General features: G+C 40.5%; 1 protein-coding gene across 1 annotated transcript in view; it reads left to right on the top strand.

The window, feature by feature from the left end:
* CYSLTR1 (cysteinyl leukotriene receptor 1) overlaps positions 1-18,725 on the top strand; it is a 34,980-nt gene extending 16,255 nt beyond the window's left edge. The window contains exons 2-4 of the mRNA XM_034435001.2: positions 3,491-3,632; positions 8,267-8,355; positions 13,486-18,725. Of these exons, the coding sequence (XP_034290892.2) occupies positions 13,503-14,513 (1,011 nt within the window). The 5' untranslated portion in view covers positions 3,491-3,632; positions 8,267-8,355; positions 13,486-13,502 and the 3' untranslated portion in view covers positions 14,514-18,725. The remainder of the gene's footprint in view (positions 1-3,490; positions 3,633-8,266; positions 8,356-13,485) is intronic.
* Positions 18,726-18,928: the final 203 nt, after the last annotated feature.

Below are 18,928 nucleotides of genomic sequence, written 5' to 3'. Positions count from 1 at the left end.
GCATTAATGTTTATTTCCAGTTAAGTGAATGTAGGAATACACTGTACTCTAAGTTTATCCTTTAATTTTAACTAAGTCTCTTCTAAGTAAGGCAAAATTGGAATCCAACATGAAATTCATTCCAGCCATATATATAATTTTCTACTCTAACCCTTTAAGTTTTATTCTGTGTTTAGCTCTCATTTTTTCCCAATGGTTTGGTTTCTTTTTTCTTTTTTTTTAAAGATCGCTGAATTGTTTTTACGTCAATCACTGTTTTGTTTTGTTGCTTTTTCTAAAAAAAAAAAAACCCTTACTCATTTCTAGCTTTCTTATTCAAATAAATGCTAGAGTTTCTTACAACAGAGATCAAAATCAAGTTATCAGGAAATTCAACAGCAGATAGTGATTGCACGTAGCCAACTGAAGTACCGTTTCGATAAATTTCTGAGCTGCCAGGTAGATTTAAAACTAAGCAAATAAACAGAGCGGGAAACATTTTGGGATGTGTCTTAAACTTTCCACGAAACGATTGTGTTTTTATTATGTAACTGAGAAGATTTTAAGATTGGCAGCATTGTTCCTGCAAGATGCTGTTCCGGTTTTCATTGTTGTTTCAGCTGGTCATGTTCACACAGCATCTCCTAGCAAAGCCCCTGCTGTGCTTCTGGCTCTAATCAAGAACATCCCAAGAAGACAGTTAGGAGCTGAAAAGCATTTTTGAACCAATCAGATTAGTCTGTGATCTAATTAAAACCAGGAAATGAGAGCAGGCTACTTCTGCTGATCACTGGCTGCCAGCAGTTTGGCAGTTCAAATCTCACCAGGCTAAAGGTTGACTCAGCCTTCCTGTCAGGTGAAATGTCTAACTTGCTTGTATATCTATTCCATACTACCCTGCAAGGGTTAACCCAACCACACAACCCATTATCCCCATAATCCCACCTTACCTCAAAGCTCCTCCCTTTGAGTACAAAAGGCCTCTCCCTCGTGGTCATCCAGCAGTTCCAGTTCCACATTTGTAAGGAAAGGACATAGGTCAGATACAGATGTAAAAGTAAGCTAATTCTATATATTTGAATATTTAATAAATAAGGGGGGATGTTAAGAAGTAAAAAAATTAAAAAAAAATTTACAATTAAATTATATATTTTCTTACAAACATTTTAACACGCCATTTTAGGTCAGTCGACACAAGCTACAATACATTTTAAAAATGTGAACTGTACATAATTTTATAATAAATTTTTATTTTAATCTCATCATTAATTTTTTCGGAGAATCGAGTTCAATGGATATTCGATCTTTGTCTCATTCTAACTCATGAAAAAAAAAGACAAAACGCGATTCTCCTATCCTTATTCTCTTAGACTGTACAGTTTAGATTACGGACCATTTCATCATAAAGCTTTTGAATAAAAAAAATGTCCACTATTTTGTGAAAAAAAAATAGTGAACATAATGTGAAAAAAGCGGACTGTCCGCTCAAATAGTGGACACCTGGCAACCAGGGACAAAATTCACTTAACGCTCTTGTCAGGCAACAGAAATTTGGAACTCAGTTGTGGTTGAAAGTTGAGGTATGTATGAATGTATGTATGTAGATTCTGGATGAAGAAGTGATTGGAGGCAGACCAAAGCTTAAATTTTACTTAACATAATTTAAATGTGGATGCCATTAATTGTCAGTTTAATGGAACAGTCTCCATCTGATTAGTCTCTATCGATGTAATAATATTAAATCTCCATCACATTGTAAAGTACACTCGGCAAAACAGGGTGGGGCACTGGAGCCAACATGCAAGGCCTTTTTACGGGGTCAAGCTTTTTAGCAGCAGCTGCCAAACAAACTGGAATTCTTTCCGAGCACAAAATCTTCTTTAACAAGATTTATTGCGATGAAAAGGATGGAGTTACAACAATTTCAGCAGTTGACTATTTCACTTTCAATTTATTTCGCAATAAAAATATTCCAAGAATATCAATAAAGGGTAATTTTACATGAGACTGTCTGCTTTTGGAAGATGGCATATCCAGACTTCAAACTGTTTAAAGATCAAGGACCACGAAAAGGGAGCATGGTAAATAGCACATCCTTTACCTGGTCATACACGCCTCAGCCTCCGCTGGATAAATGGTGTTTCCTTTCAAAATCCTAATAATTGTTTTTGCATATATTCTGATATCTGTAAATTAATAGGTACTTGTTGGAAGAAATCTCCTTCTGGGTTCAGTTCCAAGTGGGGAAAAAGACACTGGAAACATGGAGACTGTTCGGAAAGATGGTTTTAATGATGGACAGGATCACATGCCTTGATGATGTTGGGTGGAAAAAAAAAAGGGCAGAGATACTGAGAGTGCCTGGCTTTTATGCCCTCTCTGGGCTTTTTGAATTTGAGCTTGTATTATGATTGGTTGTCATATTCCCATGGGGCCATGCAGGGGCAACTCTGTAGGTTGTGTTTGTGAGTCCCAAGCTCGACTGAGCCTTGCTGGGTGATGTAATCTTATTTATTTATTTATTTATTAGTTCGATTTATATGCCGCCCTTCTCCAGAGACTCAGGGCGGCTTACAATGCGTTAAGCAATAGCCTTCATACTTTTGTATATACCTGCTTAATAGGGCTTTCGGGGGCCATTAAGCGGTGTTCTTTTTTTTTAATACAAAGTCAGCTTATTGCCCCCACAATCCGGGTCCTCATTTTACCTACCTCGAAAGGATGGAAGGCTGAGTCAACCTTGAGCCTTGAGATTTGAACTTGCAGTAATTGCAGGCAGCTGGCAGCTAAGTACTACTTTAACAGCACTTAGTCCACTGCGCCACCAAGGCTCATCTTGCCATGTGGTGAGATGGGTCAGAGGGCTAATCCTACCTTTGTTGGAATTTGGGTGAAGGCATTTGCCTATGAATAGACCTAGCTATCTCTTTATCTCTTAAGTGTGGACATCTGCTGTGGGCTAGTGAGGATGGTGGGGGCTATTAAGAGTGAGTCTGTTTCCTGCCTAAAACATGTTTCTCCATTTCTCAACCAGGGAAATATAATATTTTGCCTTTTTAATATTTCCTAGAATATTTCATTTTCCTAGGAGAGGGTGGGTGCTAACTTCCTACATACTATTTTAACAATCCAGTAGTCTCTTTTGTCCTTGTGTTAGGTGATACATTTTTGACATTTTTGAGTGATGTGTTACTAAGTGAGAGCAATTAATGAGTGGGAAAGCTTGCCTCCTTGAGTTTTGGGGTGCTCCATCACTGGAGATTTTCAAGAAAAGATTGGATATCCATTTGCCCGGGACTGCTGTCTTGGGCAGGGGCTTAAACCTCCAAGGTCCCATTCAGGCTTATGATTCTCTGATTCTAAGTGTTGTAGTTAATCCTACATCTCCTTTTCTATCCATCCGTGATCAAGAGTTTTACACAAACACACACACACACACACACACAAATAAATGTTTGAAATATAATTATTCACCTCTGTTTTCATTGTGCTTTTTGTTCTTTACTTTCAGGGAACAACACAGATAACTTTCGATGTCTCCACGATGACTACTGCACGATTACTCAAGTAGACTTCTTGGGACAGTCTTCCGGAACGGAGCCTTCACCATCATCAGATTAATCCCAGCAAGTTCACAGACCATCTGTGAGCAGGTTAGTAAGAAAAATGTCATTGAAGAAGAATTCTTGATGCCTTTATGTTTTAAAGAATACCATGGCAACGTATGACTTAAATTAGAATCAACGGGAAAATCAAATGCCACCTAGTAATAATGGAAGAACTGCGTTGAACAAGCAGACATAAACAACTATGCGATAGTGTGTTCTTTAGAAAAGATGGCTCAATGAGGGGAGGTTTCTTACAAAACTACTTCAACCAGTTGAAAACTAAAGTCAGGCCAAATATGAAGTCAGATTCTTTTTTTTCTTTTTTGCTAGCATACAATCATCAACATTAAATGGGAGAAGTTCTCCAGAATTTCGCTAGTTCTGTTGGGAGGTTTTGGAGGTCAACTCTAAAACCTTCAGTCTTAGATCCAGACAACCCACTGGTCAAAGTTAAAAAGGAAATTTATGATTCAGCACAGCTTAAATTAGAAGATTGCACCATTTGGGCAAACAGGAGGCTTTAAACCTAAATAAGGTTTGCAAGTGAAGACTTAATTTAGTTTGGGCTAGTTTCCCTCTGTCCCCTCCTCCTCCAGCTTCTTTAACAGTTCCACAAAGATGTCAAGAAAGCAATATTCTATTGAGCTGATGCAGGGTGTGTGTGTGTGTGTGTCAGACTCAATTTCATTGAGGACCACATCAGAGTTGTGTTTGACCAGTCGAGGGGATGGGGTGGACGTGGCCAGGGTGGGCATAACCAGCTCGATGTCACTCGTGTCAGGGGTGCCTGTGGTGGCCCAAGCCAGTGAAAACGGGCTCCTGAGCTCCGTTTTCAGCTGCGATGGCCGCCTGCAACCCTCTGCCAGCAAAAATGGAGCTTGGGGGAGGGGCTCGCATGCATTTTCACTCGCAGAGGCACCATGGGCTGGTCCTTTGCTGTTTCTACGGCTGCCCCGTGGGCCAGATCTAAACACCCTGTGGGTTGGATCTGATCCCTGGGCCTCGAGTTTGACACCCCTGAGCTAATGGATCTGCTGAGCAGCTAACATTTAGATAACAAGATTTAAGTCAAAAGCCTTTTTTGGCATCCTGTCACAGGTGACTCACACCTGTGATCCCTGGATCTGGTTTCTGACTTTGGCTATGTTGAACCTTTCTCCCCCCCCCACACACACACCATATTGCTTTTTTACAAAATCACACACATAGACCTCCACAAACACACAAACACCTGCCCCATCTGAGTGACTCAGAGATACATTCGAGCCATTTCCTTCATCGCCTCTCCTAGTCTGCAGCCTCCCTGACTCTCCTCACTCAGAATAGAATAGAATGGAATGGAATGGAATGGAATGGAATAAGAATAGAATAGAATAGAATAGAATAGAATAGAATAGAATAGAATAGAATAGAATAGAATAGAATAGAATAGAATAGAATAGAATAGAATAGAATAGAATTCTTTATTGGCCAAGTGTGATTGGACACACAAGGAATTTGTCTTGGTGCATATGCTCTCAGTGTACATAAAAGAAAAGATACATTCGTCAAGAATCATAAGGTACAACACCTAATGATAGTCATAGGGAACAAATAAGCAATCAAATCGTACTAGGAAACAATCAATATAAATCGTAAGGATACAAGCAACAAAGTTACAGTCATACAGTCATAAGTGGGAGGAGATGGGTGATAGGAACGATGAGAAGAATAATAGTAATAATGCATACTTAGTGAATAGTTTGACAGTATTGAGGGAATTATTTGTTTAGCAAAGTGATGGCATTCGGGAAAAAACTGTTCTTGTGTCCAGTTGTTCTGGTGTGCAGTGCTCTATAGCGTCATTTTGAGGGTAGGAGTTGAAACAGTTTATGTCCAGGATGCGAGGGATCTGTAAATATTTTCACAGCCCTCTTTTTGGCTCGTGCAGTATGCAGGTCCTCCATGGAAGGCAGGTTGGTAGCCATTGTTTTTTCTGCAGTTCTAATGATCCTCTGAAGTCTGTGTCTCTTTTGTTGGGTTGCAGAACCAAACCAGACAGTTATAGAGGCGCAGATGACAGACTCAATCATTCCTCGGTAGAAGCAGAAAGAAGTAGGAAAACAGCAGAAAGCTGAAGAGATGGATTGGGGTTGGTTGGGGCCGGGGGGGGCGGGGGCAGAGGGAAGCAACCTCTTTTCCCCACCAATTGCAGAAAAATAATGACACGAAATTCGGATGAAGGAAAGAAAGTTGGCACCTGAATCCTGAATCTTGCCCTGAATAAATCTAAGCTAAAATATTTCATCACATTTCTTTAAAGTTTTCTACCCTTGAGTCCTCAAAGGTATAAAACTTTAAGGAAGTGGGCAGACACATTTTAGCTTAGAATTTGTCCGGACATCCTCCTCCTCGTATGCAAAAAGCTAGAAGAGTATTTGGAGGCTCTCAAGGTGTTCTTCTTTTACTTTTATTTTGCTGCTTCCTCTTTATGATAGGATGGCAGGGAGAAGTATAATTTTGTATGCAAATGGGTAGCTATGTAAGGGATCCTTGACTTATAACCACAATTGGGACTGGAATTTTGGTTGTACGTTGTGATGGTTGTAAATTAAGGCACTCATGTGGCTGGATTCAATTTTATGATTGTTTGACAGTAGTTATTAAGTGTATCATACAGTCGTAAGTCTGAACCCTTTCTCCTGAATGGGTCGCTTTTTGCTAGAAACGGGCAATAAAATTGTGATTGTGTGACCATGGGATGCTGCAACCAGTTGTAAAATGTGAGCTGTTGCCAAGTGTCCCTCCCAAAAAAAAAAAATGTAATCATGCAAGGGGGGGGTGGCAGCCCTAGATTTCATGATAGCTAGAAGTAATTTAGAGATCAGAAAGAAAGAAAAAAGAAAGAGAGAGAGAGAGAGAGAGAGAGAGAAGAAAGAGAGAGAGAGAGAGAGAAAGAAAGAAAGAAAGAAAGAAAGAAAGAAAGAAAGAAAGAAAGAAAGAAAGAAAGAAAGAAAGAAAGAAAGGAGGCAGGGAGAGATAGAAAGGAGAAAGAAGAAAGAAAGAAATAGAGAGAGAAAGAAAGAAAGAAAGAAAGAAAGAGAAAGAAAGAAAGAAAGAAAGAAAGAAAGAAAGAAAGAAAGAAAGAAAGAAAGAAAGAAAGAAAGAAAGAAAGAAAGAAGGTTATGGCACTGACCATCTATTCTTTCCCAAGGCATGCAAACTGTTGCTGACCAATTACGACTAATAAAGGCAGGATACAAATAAATACGGGCAGTTCTCGACTTGAGCCCAAAGTTTATGTGGCTAAGTGAAACATTTGATAAGTGAGTTTTGACCCATTTTGCCAATTACCTTGCCAGACTTCTTAAATGAATCATTGCACTTGTTAAATTAGTAATGTGGGTTGTTCAGTGAATCCAGATTCCCCATGGACTTTGCTTGTCGGAAAGTCGCAAAAGCAGATCACATGACCCCGAGACATTGCAACCGTCATAAATATGAGCCAGTTGCCAAGCATCCAAATTCTGATTATGTGACCATAAGTTGTAAGTGTGAAAAATGGTCCTTAGTCACTTTTTTTCAGGGCTGTTGTTAAGTTAAGTTTACTTTATTGTCATTGCACATGGTACAACGAAATTAAATGCCGTCTTCGGTGTACATTATAACTATAAAAATAAAAACACAAATACACATCTTCACATTCTATATAATTGAAATTGAAAACCCCTGATATTGCATTAATATTGCACTATACAGTAGAATTCAATAGAGTTACTGCCCTGGGATAGAAGCTGTTTTTCAGCCTATTTGTCCTTGTTTTTATTATCCTGTACCGTCTGCTAGATGGTAATAGTTCAAAAAAAAGGTGCCCAGGATGAGATGGATCCTTAAGAATGTTTTGAAGTTTCTTAAGGCAGCGGGAGCTATAAAGCTCTTCCAAGGAGAGGAGAAGGCAACTGTTGATCCTCTGGGCAATGATGTTAACCCTCTGGAGCGCTGTCCTATCTGCCCCTGGGCAATTGGCAAACCATTGTAACCTTGAACAGTCACTAAAGGAACTGTTGTAAGTCAAGAACTATCTGTATAATAATAAAAGCAATTTAAAAACAGCTACTCAAACTGACAACTGTTCACCTAAGCCGTTCCAAATGAAATGATTTATGTCCTTCTGGAAACTGCAACAAGAATAGAGTATTTCAAGCCTAAATCACTGGAAATCAGGAGAAGAATTTGTGAGTGTGCTTCTCTGTTTGTAACTATATTCTTCCTGGGATGTGTCTGCCTCCAAGTTTGTGTGTAGGCTTGCACGTATGTGTGGAGCAGTTGTGTGCATGCCTGTTTTGAGTATTTGAACTCAAGTTGTGCAACTCCTGATCCATCAACCATCCCTGCATATACCGTAGAAGTTTAAAAGATTTTCTGTTCCTTTTGGTTTTTTTCAAGCTGAAGGGTGTGAGGTTCGTGCTTGAATCAGTTTTGGTAATTTAATTTGGTAATCTTCCAGGAAGCACTTAGAAAAATGTGGTTAGGAGCACTTATTCCTTAACAACCTCTCAAAGCGGAAATTATAGGGGGGAAAAAACACTTTCCCGGACTTCAACTTACTGAAAGAGATTTATTGCCCCCCCCTCTCTCTCTCCCCCTCCCTCCCTCCCTCTCCCTCTCCCTCCCTCCCCATCTCTCTCTCTCTTGAACAGGATTGGAGACTTTTGGTCCAGTTATTAGCTCTTCCACTCTTTCTGGAGGATCTCAACTCAGTTCAGAAAGGAGAAATCTTCAGAAGGATGTGAGTAGAACTTGAATGGTTATTTGGCTTGGAGAGAGAGTACATGAAGGGCTCTGATTAAGAGGAATATTTGCAGCTTAGGGTTGAAATGAGAGGTCCTTGGTGCTCTCTGAGCTTGGTTGTTTTCTTGCAGACAGTTCGTTTATTTATTATTCATATTTATTAGTCATATTTCTATGCCGCCCACTGTCCGAGGACTCTGGGCGGCTTACACCAAAGACAGTATACTAAATAGCATACTGCCCCCAACAATCTGGGTCCTCATTTTACCCACCTCGGAAGGATGGAAGGCTGAGTCAATCGTCAGTGCATTTTGCATAGTTTGAGTAATGAAACCTCTGCAGGAAAACCACCAAGCTTAGAGAGCACCAAGGGCTGTACATCCACAAATGTTGAACTCTGGCCCCATCTTCAACAACCCTTGCCATCTATAGGTGATTCATGGTGGTATTTGTCCATGGCTATCTCAATCCTTGGATTTAAATCAATGCCTCCATTGGCACTTCAGCTAGGTTCCCCAACCATCTTTTTATAGGTGCAAAGGGAAGCGTGGACAATCTGATATTTTGTGAAAGAAACAATGTTGGGTAATCTTTGGATGCATGCCCTAGTTTCAAGACGTCACACCCAGTGTGCCATCTCTTCCAAATAGTTGAGATGAGACAATCCGTGCCCCATTGGGTGACCATGTCAGAGATATTTCCTTACTTAAACAGAGAAACAGAATGACCACAGGCAGGCAAAAAAAAAGTAGTGGGAGCAGGAGAAACTTCTGATTTCTTGCTGGCTTTCTCATTGAGTTTCCTTTTGGGAAAGAAAATCTCTATAAAATGTTTTATAGATGGCATTATTCACCTGCAAGATTAGTGAATATGTATAAAAATAAATCTGTTAAATATTGGAAATGCAACCAAATACCAACCTCATATTATCACATATGGTGGACATATCCCAAAGCAAAAAAATACTGAAAGAAAATACACATATGGCTGGAAATTGTGACAAAACAACACATAGATTTGAAACCTGAGACATTTCTGTTGAGCATGCTTCTAGGAAAATAATAAGGGTAACACATATTTAATTTTACATGTTTAACAGCAGCCAAGATTGTATATGCACAATACTGGAAAAATCTAGAAACCTCTACAGATGATAATATAATCAAAAAAAATCTGGAATGTGCAGAAATGGATAGGTTAACTCTAAAAATCAAAGGAAAAGAAGTGGCTGCTGCTAGATAAGAGAGGGAGCGAGGGATTGTGAGAGTGGCTTGGAAACTGTCATGGAACATTGAAATGAAGATCTCATGGCTGCAGCAGCAGCGCAGTGGCAGCCAATACTCCTGAAGCAACCAAAACTTTCCAAAATTTCTTTCCTTCTGGAGTCATGGATCCCAGATTTTGGATACATTAGCCCATTTAAGCCCATTGATTCAAAAATTGTTGCCCAGTTAAAGGTCATGGCAGTGAGAGTTTTAATAGTATATACATTTATGGAATTTAGGGCCATGAATTGGCAATTAATAGGATTTGGGATGTGGTTAAGTGGCTAAGATGCTGAGCTTGTCGATTGAAAGGTCGGCAGTTCAGCGGTTCGAATCCCTAGTGTTGCGTAACGGGGTGAGCTCCCGTTACTTGTCCCAGCTTCTGCCAACCTAGCAGTTCGAAAGTACATTAAAAATGCAAGTAGAAAAATAGGGACCACCTTTGGTGGGAAGATAACAGCGTTCTGTTTGCCTCTGGTGTTTAGTAATGCCGGCCACATGACCACAGAGACATCTTCGGACAGCGCTGGCTCTTCAGCTTTGAAAGGGAGATGAGCACTGCCCCCTAAAGGGAGTACTAGGGAGTGACTAGTACATATGTGCAAGGGGAACCTTTACCTTTACCTTACCCTAATAGAATTTGAGGGAGTCTGAAATAGAAGATACAGTACACTTAACTAGGATAAATGGTTTCAGTGAAGATATATCTGACTAATCAAATGTAGGTTTAATATGCCCAATTTTTCTACACAATGCAGCTACTTGAAATGATCTGGAAACTTATTTATTAAACTATTTGATTCCTTGCTAAATAATATAACAATTTGAGATGTACTCTTTGAGGTTTTCCTCAAATGAAGAATGCTTTTTGTTTTTTCTAATGGGGCGTTATGTTTTCAATTTCTTCTGCATCTTCAATTTAATCCATTATCTTTGAAAGAAATAAATATTTTATTTCAATAAGCTGCATATTTAGGAGGGAAGGAAAGTGAGGAGCATTGGTTCATCCAGTGTGGCATTGTTTACACCACCTCCTGGGTTTTAACATAAATCTTTTTTGGCTTTAGCTAGAGATGCGAAGGAAGAACCTGGATTTTCTTGCTACAAAACTTGGGCTTTGCAATTAACTTTCCATCAATTGATGGTGTTTCAGGACGTCTAACCATCACTTTTTAGCAGGGGTGAAATTCAGCAGGTTCTGACCAGTTCTGGAGAACCGGTAGCGGAAATTTTGAGTAGTCTGGAGAACCGGCAAATACCATTTCTGGCTGGCCCCAGAGTGGGGTGGGAATGGAGATTTTGCAGTATCCTTCCCCTGCCACGCCCACCAAGCCTCATCCACCAAGCCACAACAGCCCACCAAGCCACGTCCACAGAACCGATACTAAAAAAAAAAAAGAATTTCACCACTGCTTTCTAGATTCCAGGGGTACCCAAAACAAGGTCATTTCAATTCCGTGGAGGATTATTCCAAAAAGCAAACATGAGATTTTAACGAATCAGAGAAAAATGTACATCCTTCCAGTCTGGCACATCATACTATATATATATTTATTTGTAGGACTATTCTCCTTTTTTCTATTTAATACTGCACCAATTGCCTTTTCGCTGAGATCCGACTGAGAACGTCACTAGTTCTTCTACTTAGCCGTGTAGTCTAATCCCTTTTAACCAGGATTGCCCCCTTCTGGTTATCTCATTATATTGTCTTCAATAGAAATAAATTAAAAGTCTCACTGGACACAATGCAGAATGTAAGGCAGGAGGTGATACCTAGGGGAACTTCTAATTAAATAGTCGAATTCATTTATTTGGCAGATTCACAAATTGGGATAAGGTGCTAACACTTTTATGCTTGCTATTCCTCTTCTGTCTTGAGAAGCAGCCTAGATGGAAACCGTTCAGTCTTTAGAACTTCTCTAGTTCAAAGGTCTTCAAACTTGGCAGCTTTAAGACTTGTGGACTTCAACTCCCAGAATTCTCCAATTTGGCAGCTTTAAGACTTGTGGACTTCAACTCCCAGAATTCTCCAGCCAGCTGGCTGGAGAATTCTGGGAGTTGAAGTCCACAAGTCTTAAAGCTGCCAAGTTTGAAGACCTCTGCTCTAGATTGTCTTTGGAGGATGTTCTGAGCTCATTTCATCCCCGGTAATGGACAAAGGATGCTACTGGTACCGGGTTTTTCTTCTTCTTACAGACAGTCCTCGACATACAACCATAATAATAGAGTCTGCCCATTATGATCGTATATGGTAATAGCCGTAAATTGGGTCGGTCATGCGACTGTCCAAATTTTTATGACCTTTTTTTTTTTGTAGCAGTTGCTAAAGCGAACAATGTGGACGTTAAACGAATGCCACAGTTACTAAGCAAACCCATTGTTCACCGTGGCACAGTTTTGCAAAAAAACAGAAGTAACTAAAACTGTCATAAAACACAGTCATGTGACTATTGGGTTACTGCAAACTGCTGGAAATATGGTCATGTCGTCAAGCACCCAAAGAACGTCATCAGAACTTCAGAACTGGGTGATGATTCCCTTTTTCCAAGTAGATTGTGACTTCCAATGGTTGCTTAGCAACTGGTCACAATTCAAGGATTAACCTGTACTCTGCAGTACAAGGCAGCTGTAACCTGGCTGCCTTGATAATTTTTCTTGGGACCTTTGTATGAGCAGCCAGGGAGGCTGCAGACTACCGGAGAGAGGCAGACAATAGCATTCATCCATCAACCATTTTGTCACTAAGATAAGGTCAGGAACACATATCACAAGAGCTTCATTGATTTTTTTTTTTTGTCTACTTTGAATATAAAGTAGACAAAAACCTTTTAATGACCCTGGGGTCCCTATTCCGGATAGAATTGGGATGACCAAATAGAGCTGAGCATTTTTTAAAAAAAATTTGATTTATATGCCGCCCTTCTCCGGAGACTCAGGGCGGCTTACAATGTGTTAAGCAATAGCCTTCATACTTTTGTATATTTATACAAAGTCAACTTATTGCCCCCACAAACTGGGTCTTCAATTTACCTACCTTAGAAAGGATGGAAGGCTGAGTCAACCTTGAGCCTGGTGAGATTTGAACTTACAGTAATTGCAGACAGCTGGTGTTAATCACAATGTTCAGTCTGCTGAGCCACAAGGTCCTTTACTGGCTGCATGCCCTTCCTGATGCCAGATGGAGTTCGCAGCAGATTTTTTTTCTTTGCACCCTAGGAGAGAAACATCTTTGAACATAACTTCAAGTACCAATTCTTCTTCATTAAACTGAATAAGAAATTCTTGGAACCACACTTTTTGTGTTTATGATTGTCCATGAAAGACCAGATCCACACATCAATAGCAATACCAATAGCACTTAGACTTATATACTGCTTCACAGTGCTTTTACAGCCCGCTCTAAGCAGTTTACAGAGTCAGCCCCTTGCCCCCAACAATCTGGGTCCTCATTTTACCAACCTCGGAAGGATGGAAGGCTGAGTCAACCATGAGCCAATGAGGACTGAACTCCTGGCCGTGAGCAATGAGTTAGCCTGCAATACTGCATTCTAACCACTGCGTCACCATGAAGGTTCAATTAAATTGAATCAGTCTTCTCAACTAATGGTTAGCACCTGCTTGGAATTAAATAAGGGTCTACGGCACTCAAGTGAGGTTGGCCTTAGTTCACTTGTGGCTACATAAGGATTCTAGGCTGAGCCCTCTTTTCACGCCACCTCCAGGTTCTGACATTTTTTTAATCAAAAAAATTTCATTTTTTAAGCTTCTTGATTGGTAGCATCCTTATGTTTGAATCTCATTGAGTGTCTTATATCTTCTCTCCCCCACACCACCATTTTTTTTTTTTTTTTTTTGCTCCCTAGGAGATGAGTGTGTTCCCATGGCTTTTCCTGCAAACACAACGCAAAACATGTCATGCAATGCCACCATTGATGAGTTCCGGAGTCAGGTGTATCCTGTGACATACTCCATCATCTCAATCCTGGGATTTATGGGAAATGGCTTCGTGTTGTGTGTCCTCATCAGGACCTGCCAGGAGAAGACAGCTTTCCAGATATACATGTTCAACCTTGCCATTGCAGATCTTCTCTTTGTATGCACCCTGCCCCTACGAGTGGTCTATTACCTCTATAACGGCAACTGGTTCTTTGGTGACTTTTTGTGCCGGATCAGCTCCTATGCCATGTATGTCAACTTGTACTGTAGCATCCTGTTCATGACGGCGATGAGTTTCTTCCGTTGCATTGCCATTGTTTTCCCCATCTGGAATATCCAATTTATCTCCCGGAAGAAGGCCATCATCGTCTGCGTTGGCATTTGGTTCTTCGTAATCGTGACCACCACTCCGTTTTTGCAGAAAAGTGTCCAGTTATCTGATGAAAATATAACCAAATGCTTTGAGCCACCGAGGAACAAAGATGTGAGGAAGCTGATGGTTCTCCACTACATTTCACTGTTCGTGGGTTTCATCTTTCCTTTCATCACCATCACCATCTGTTACGCCATGATCCTAAACAAGCTCCTGAAGAATTCCATGCATAAGAAAGAAGGCACTCGTAGAAAAGCCATCTGGATGATCGTGATTGTGACCGTCGTCTTCCTCGTGAGCTTCACCCCGTATCATGTCCAGCGCACGGTCCACCTCCACTTCATGAAAGACAAGACTTCCTGCGAGAAGAGTCTTTACATGCAGAAATCCGTGGTGATAACCTACTCCCTTGCAGCCTTCAACTGTTGCTTCAACCCACTTCTCTATTACTTTTCTGGAGGTAATTTCCGTAGGAGACTTTCCACTTTCCAAAGGGGCTCTATTTCCAGTTCTCATCAGCGGAAGATGTCAAAGATGGAGGAAGCCGTGAATGGAAACGCTGTGCTACACAGGAACTTGTAAGGGTCTTTTCATCTGTTCCTCATCAAAAACATACATTTTGGAAGTGATGGGAAGACTGTAGGTCTAGCAACCTGTAAAACTCGAACTATGAGTTGGTGTGAGCAATGCCCTTGCCATTATACCAACTCCCTCCTAACAGATGCCAACCTGAGATGCTGGTTATTGTGTGTCAGTGGTTTATCTAGTTTCTCAAAATGGTGCCCAGAGGAGCAAGTGTGTGTATATAGACCAGAGGTCTTCAAACTTGGCAGCTTTAAGACTTGTGGAGTCTTAAAGCTGCCAAGTTTGAAGACCTCTGATATAGACATTCGCTTGGCCACCACCAGATTCCTTGCTTCAACTGTATTTCCAAATATGTCTCTGGGACCTGAATGAAACTTAAAAGATATTTTAAGACATAAAGATGATGATGAAATCAATCCAATGCTTTGTTTGGAACTGTGCTCAAAAAAAAAAAAAACTTGCTCAAAAAAAAAAAGGCAGTGATAAGCAAGGGAATAGGGCAAGAGAAGGGACTAAAGGAATTGTAAGTAGCTTTGAAGCTGATGCCTTGTAATAGCCAGTTTGGTCTAGTGGTTAAGGCACCAGGCTAGAAAGTGGGAGATTATGAGTTCAAGTCCCGTCTAAGCTATGAAAGTCAGCTGGGTGACTATGGGCCAATCACCAGGAGACGGTGAATTCTAGCCCCACCTTAGGCATCAAAGGTGGCTGGGTGACTTTGGGCCAGTGCCTCTTTCTCTCTCCCCACCCACCTCACAGAGTTGTTATTGTGGGGAAAATAGGAGGAAGAAAGTGTATTGGACATATGCACACCTTATTTGTTAAAAATAATAAAGATGAGATATAATATAAAGAACTGGTTATATCCCCTAGTAAGCTATTTTGCAAATAGACAATTTCCTCCTCCAGAAGACCTTTTGCAATCAAGATTTTCAAGACACCAAAAGGATCCAATGACCACCCCAAACCTTGGGGATTTCTGCTCTAAACCAGACAACTCGATTTCATAATAATGCTTTGCTTTTTCTTCTCTGAAGCCCAAGACTGTTTGCGCTTGAACACCTCTCTGCATGCCACGCTTATCCGATACAAATCTCTTCCGTCTTTTTGCCCATACATGGAAGAGCAAGTTGAATATCTTTGGTTGTATTACTACTGCTTTGTAAATCCTTAGTAAGGCCACACCTGGAATACTGCATGTGGTTTTGGTCACCATATTACAAAAAGGATCTTGAGACTTTGGAACAAGTGCAGAGAAAAGCAAGTAAGATGATTTAAGGAGACTTAACGGATGAAGAACGGTGGCAGGAATTGGGTATGTCTAGTCTAGAGAAAAGAAGGACTAGGGATGACATGATAGCAATTCTTTAGTGTTTGAGGGGCTGCCCCAAAGAAGAGGGGGGCCAACTTATTTTCCAAAGCATCTGAAAGCAGGACAAGAAACGATGCATGGAAACTAATCCAGGAGAGAACCAACCTGGAATTAAGAAGAAACTTCCTCAAAGTGAGAACAATTAACCAGTGGAACAGCTTGCCTTGTGAAGTTGTGCTTTATCACTGGGGAGGTGGGGTTAAGAAGAGACTGGACAGCCACTTGTCTGAAATGGTATAGGGCAGGGGTGTCAAACTGGTGGCCCATGGGCCAGACACATTACGCGCAGGCCATGGCCACCCCAGCTCGGGAAAGGCAAAAAACCGTCGTGATACGTCATGTGACATCAATGTGACGTAGCAAGTTTGACACCCGTGGTATAGGGTCATCTGCTTGAGCAGGGGGTTGGGCTAGAAGACCTCGAAGGCCCCTTCCAGCTCTAGTCAGAATTGAATTGATGTCTAATGTGATATTATGGCTGCCTACCCTTGCTGTGATATTCTCAACTCCAACAAGTACCTGACTATGAGCATATATGGATTGCTGAGATGAACTATATGGGGAAAAAGCCAGGGGTGCTATTCAGCAGGTTCTGACAGGTTCTGGAGAACCGGTTGCGGAAATTTTGAGTAGTTCGGAGAACCGGCAAATGCCACCTCTGGCTGGCCCCAGAGTCGGGTGGGAATGGAGATTTTGCAATATCCTTCCCCCAGGAGTGGGTAGGGAATGGGGATTTTGCAGTATCCTTCCCCTGTCACGCCCACCAAGCCACGCCCACCAAGCTATGCCACACCCACCGCCACGCCCACAGAACTGGTAGTAAAAAAAATTGAATTCCCCCACTGGTTCAAAAAGCCATATTTTCCTAACCTGGGAATCTCCTGATGAATTGGACTTTTTAAAATTCTGGAATCCTTTGTGCTGGTTAGAGATTCTAGTAATTTTTGGTATAATGTGTTGAGGAGAATACTGAATTGGGAAAAAACTAAGGTTAATTAAGGCTCCACACTGATAGTTATTTTAAAAAAAAAAGAGTTTTCCCTTTTTGGTAAAGAACTGTTGAATGAGGAATATTCGGCTGAGTCATCTTGAGGATATCCTCTTGATAATGGGAGACTTTTCTCTTTCATCCTAAAAGCAAGCTTTTCTTTCTTTGACATGGAAAAGGAAATTGAGCTTCTTATTTTAAACTGGGAGTTGCAATCTGCTATTAAAGGAAGAGGCAATTATGGCAGAGAGAGCTAAAAATATAAACCAAAGAAAAGGAGATGTGGGACAGTGAGATTTTGGAGAAAGAAGGAGAATCTATTATGAAATATTGCCTTTTGCCCTAGTCTTCAGGTAAAAACTGAAACAAAACTGTCATTCAACTTTCAGGAAGAGTAGAATAGAGGAAAAGGTATTTTTTTAAACTATGTAACACTATGTAATAGTAAATGAATATTAAATTTTGGAGGGCAATCTAATTCCAGTTTTAAGGACTGCACAGGAGCAAAGAGCAAATCTATTTCCAGGAGAAGAGAGGAGTATTGTTTGACATATGACTGGGAAACTTGAGGTTTCCAGTACAGGTAGTCCTTGACTTATAACAATTCATTTAGTGACTTTTCAAAGTTACAATGGCTCTGAAAAAAGTGACTTTCGACCATTTTTCACACTTATAACCATTGCCGCATCCCTGCAATGGATGCTTGTGATCATGTGATCATAATTCAGAAGCTTGACAACTGATTCATATTTATGACAGTGGCACTGTCCTGGGGTCATGTGATCACTTTCGGTGACCTTCTGATGAACAAAGTCAACGGGGAAGCCAGATTCGCATAACAACCGTGTCACTAACTTAACAACTGCAGGGGTTCCCTTAACAATTATGGCAAAAATTGTGGCCTGGTGGCGCAGCTGGCTAATAGCCTGTTATTAACATTCAGCTGCCTGCAATTACTGCAAGTTCGAATCTCCCCAGGCTCAAGGTTGACTCAGCCTTCCATCCTTTCTAAGGTAGGTAAATTGAGGACCCAGTTTGTGGGGGCAATAAGCTGACATTGTATAAATATACAAAAATATGAAGGCTATTGCTTAACGCATTGTAAGACACCCTGAGTCTCCGGAGAAGGGCGGCATATAAATCAAATTAAAAAAAAAAAAGGTGGTAAAATGGGGCAAAATTTACTTAACAAATGTTTCGCTTAGTTGGGCTCAATTGTGGTCATAAGTCAAGGACTACCTGTGTAGGCCAGCCATATCTAGCTAACATGGGCCATGATTTATATAGCAACAATAACTGTAGCCCAAGAAAGAGAATGGAAAGAAAAATGGACTTCTTTTCTTTCGTGCAGAAATAGCTCTGTACAGTAACGGCCAAAATTGTGGAAACTTTTGGGAAAAGTGTATTTTTGAGGTTTGATGGCTAATAACACCACTTTTTTTTTAGAGTTTCAAGATAATCCTATTCCACTGCTGGAATGGCCTGGGAATAGCCCAGACCTTCACCCAATTGAAAATCTATGGAGCCGACTAAAGAAACTTGTTAATCAGAAGCGACCCAATAATAAAACTCAGTTAATAGAAGCCATCATTCCATCTTGGTTTCACATTAGAACAGCTGCAGAACTAAAAGACTTGGTTCACTCCATGGGAAGACATTGTAAGGCTGTCGTTCATGCTAAAGGTTACCCAACTAAGTATTAACTGACATGGTGATAATTTTTGTACATTTCGCATTTTATGTGGTGATCATTTTTTATACCTCATTTTTTTCTACGTGTTTCACTTTTCTTCTTTATACTGTAACTGCTATTCTAACAGCAAATTAGCAAATCCTTCATAAAGGTTATTACATTACATTCTTGATTAAATTATCTTTCCATTGATATATAATTTTATGGTAGTACTCAAAAAAAAAAAGTGGTGTTATTAGCTAGTTTTAGAAAATACACTTTCCCCAAAAGGTTTCCACAATTTTGGCCACTACTGTATATTGGAGAAATGGAATAATAGGCATACATCCCATTTCCTATCCACTTCCTCCCAGCCAATATAT

This window comes from Pantherophis guttatus, chromosome 12 (genome assembly GCF_059756535.1).
Source record: "Pantherophis guttatus breed Tessera chromosome 12, ASM5975653v1, whole genome shotgun sequence".
NCBI classification, from domain to species: Eukaryota; Metazoa; Chordata; class Lepidosauria; order Squamata; family Colubridae; genus Pantherophis; species Pantherophis guttatus.
The sequence above is the reverse complement of the archived record's forward strand: the minus strand, read 5'-3'. Positions and strand labels throughout refer to the sequence as shown.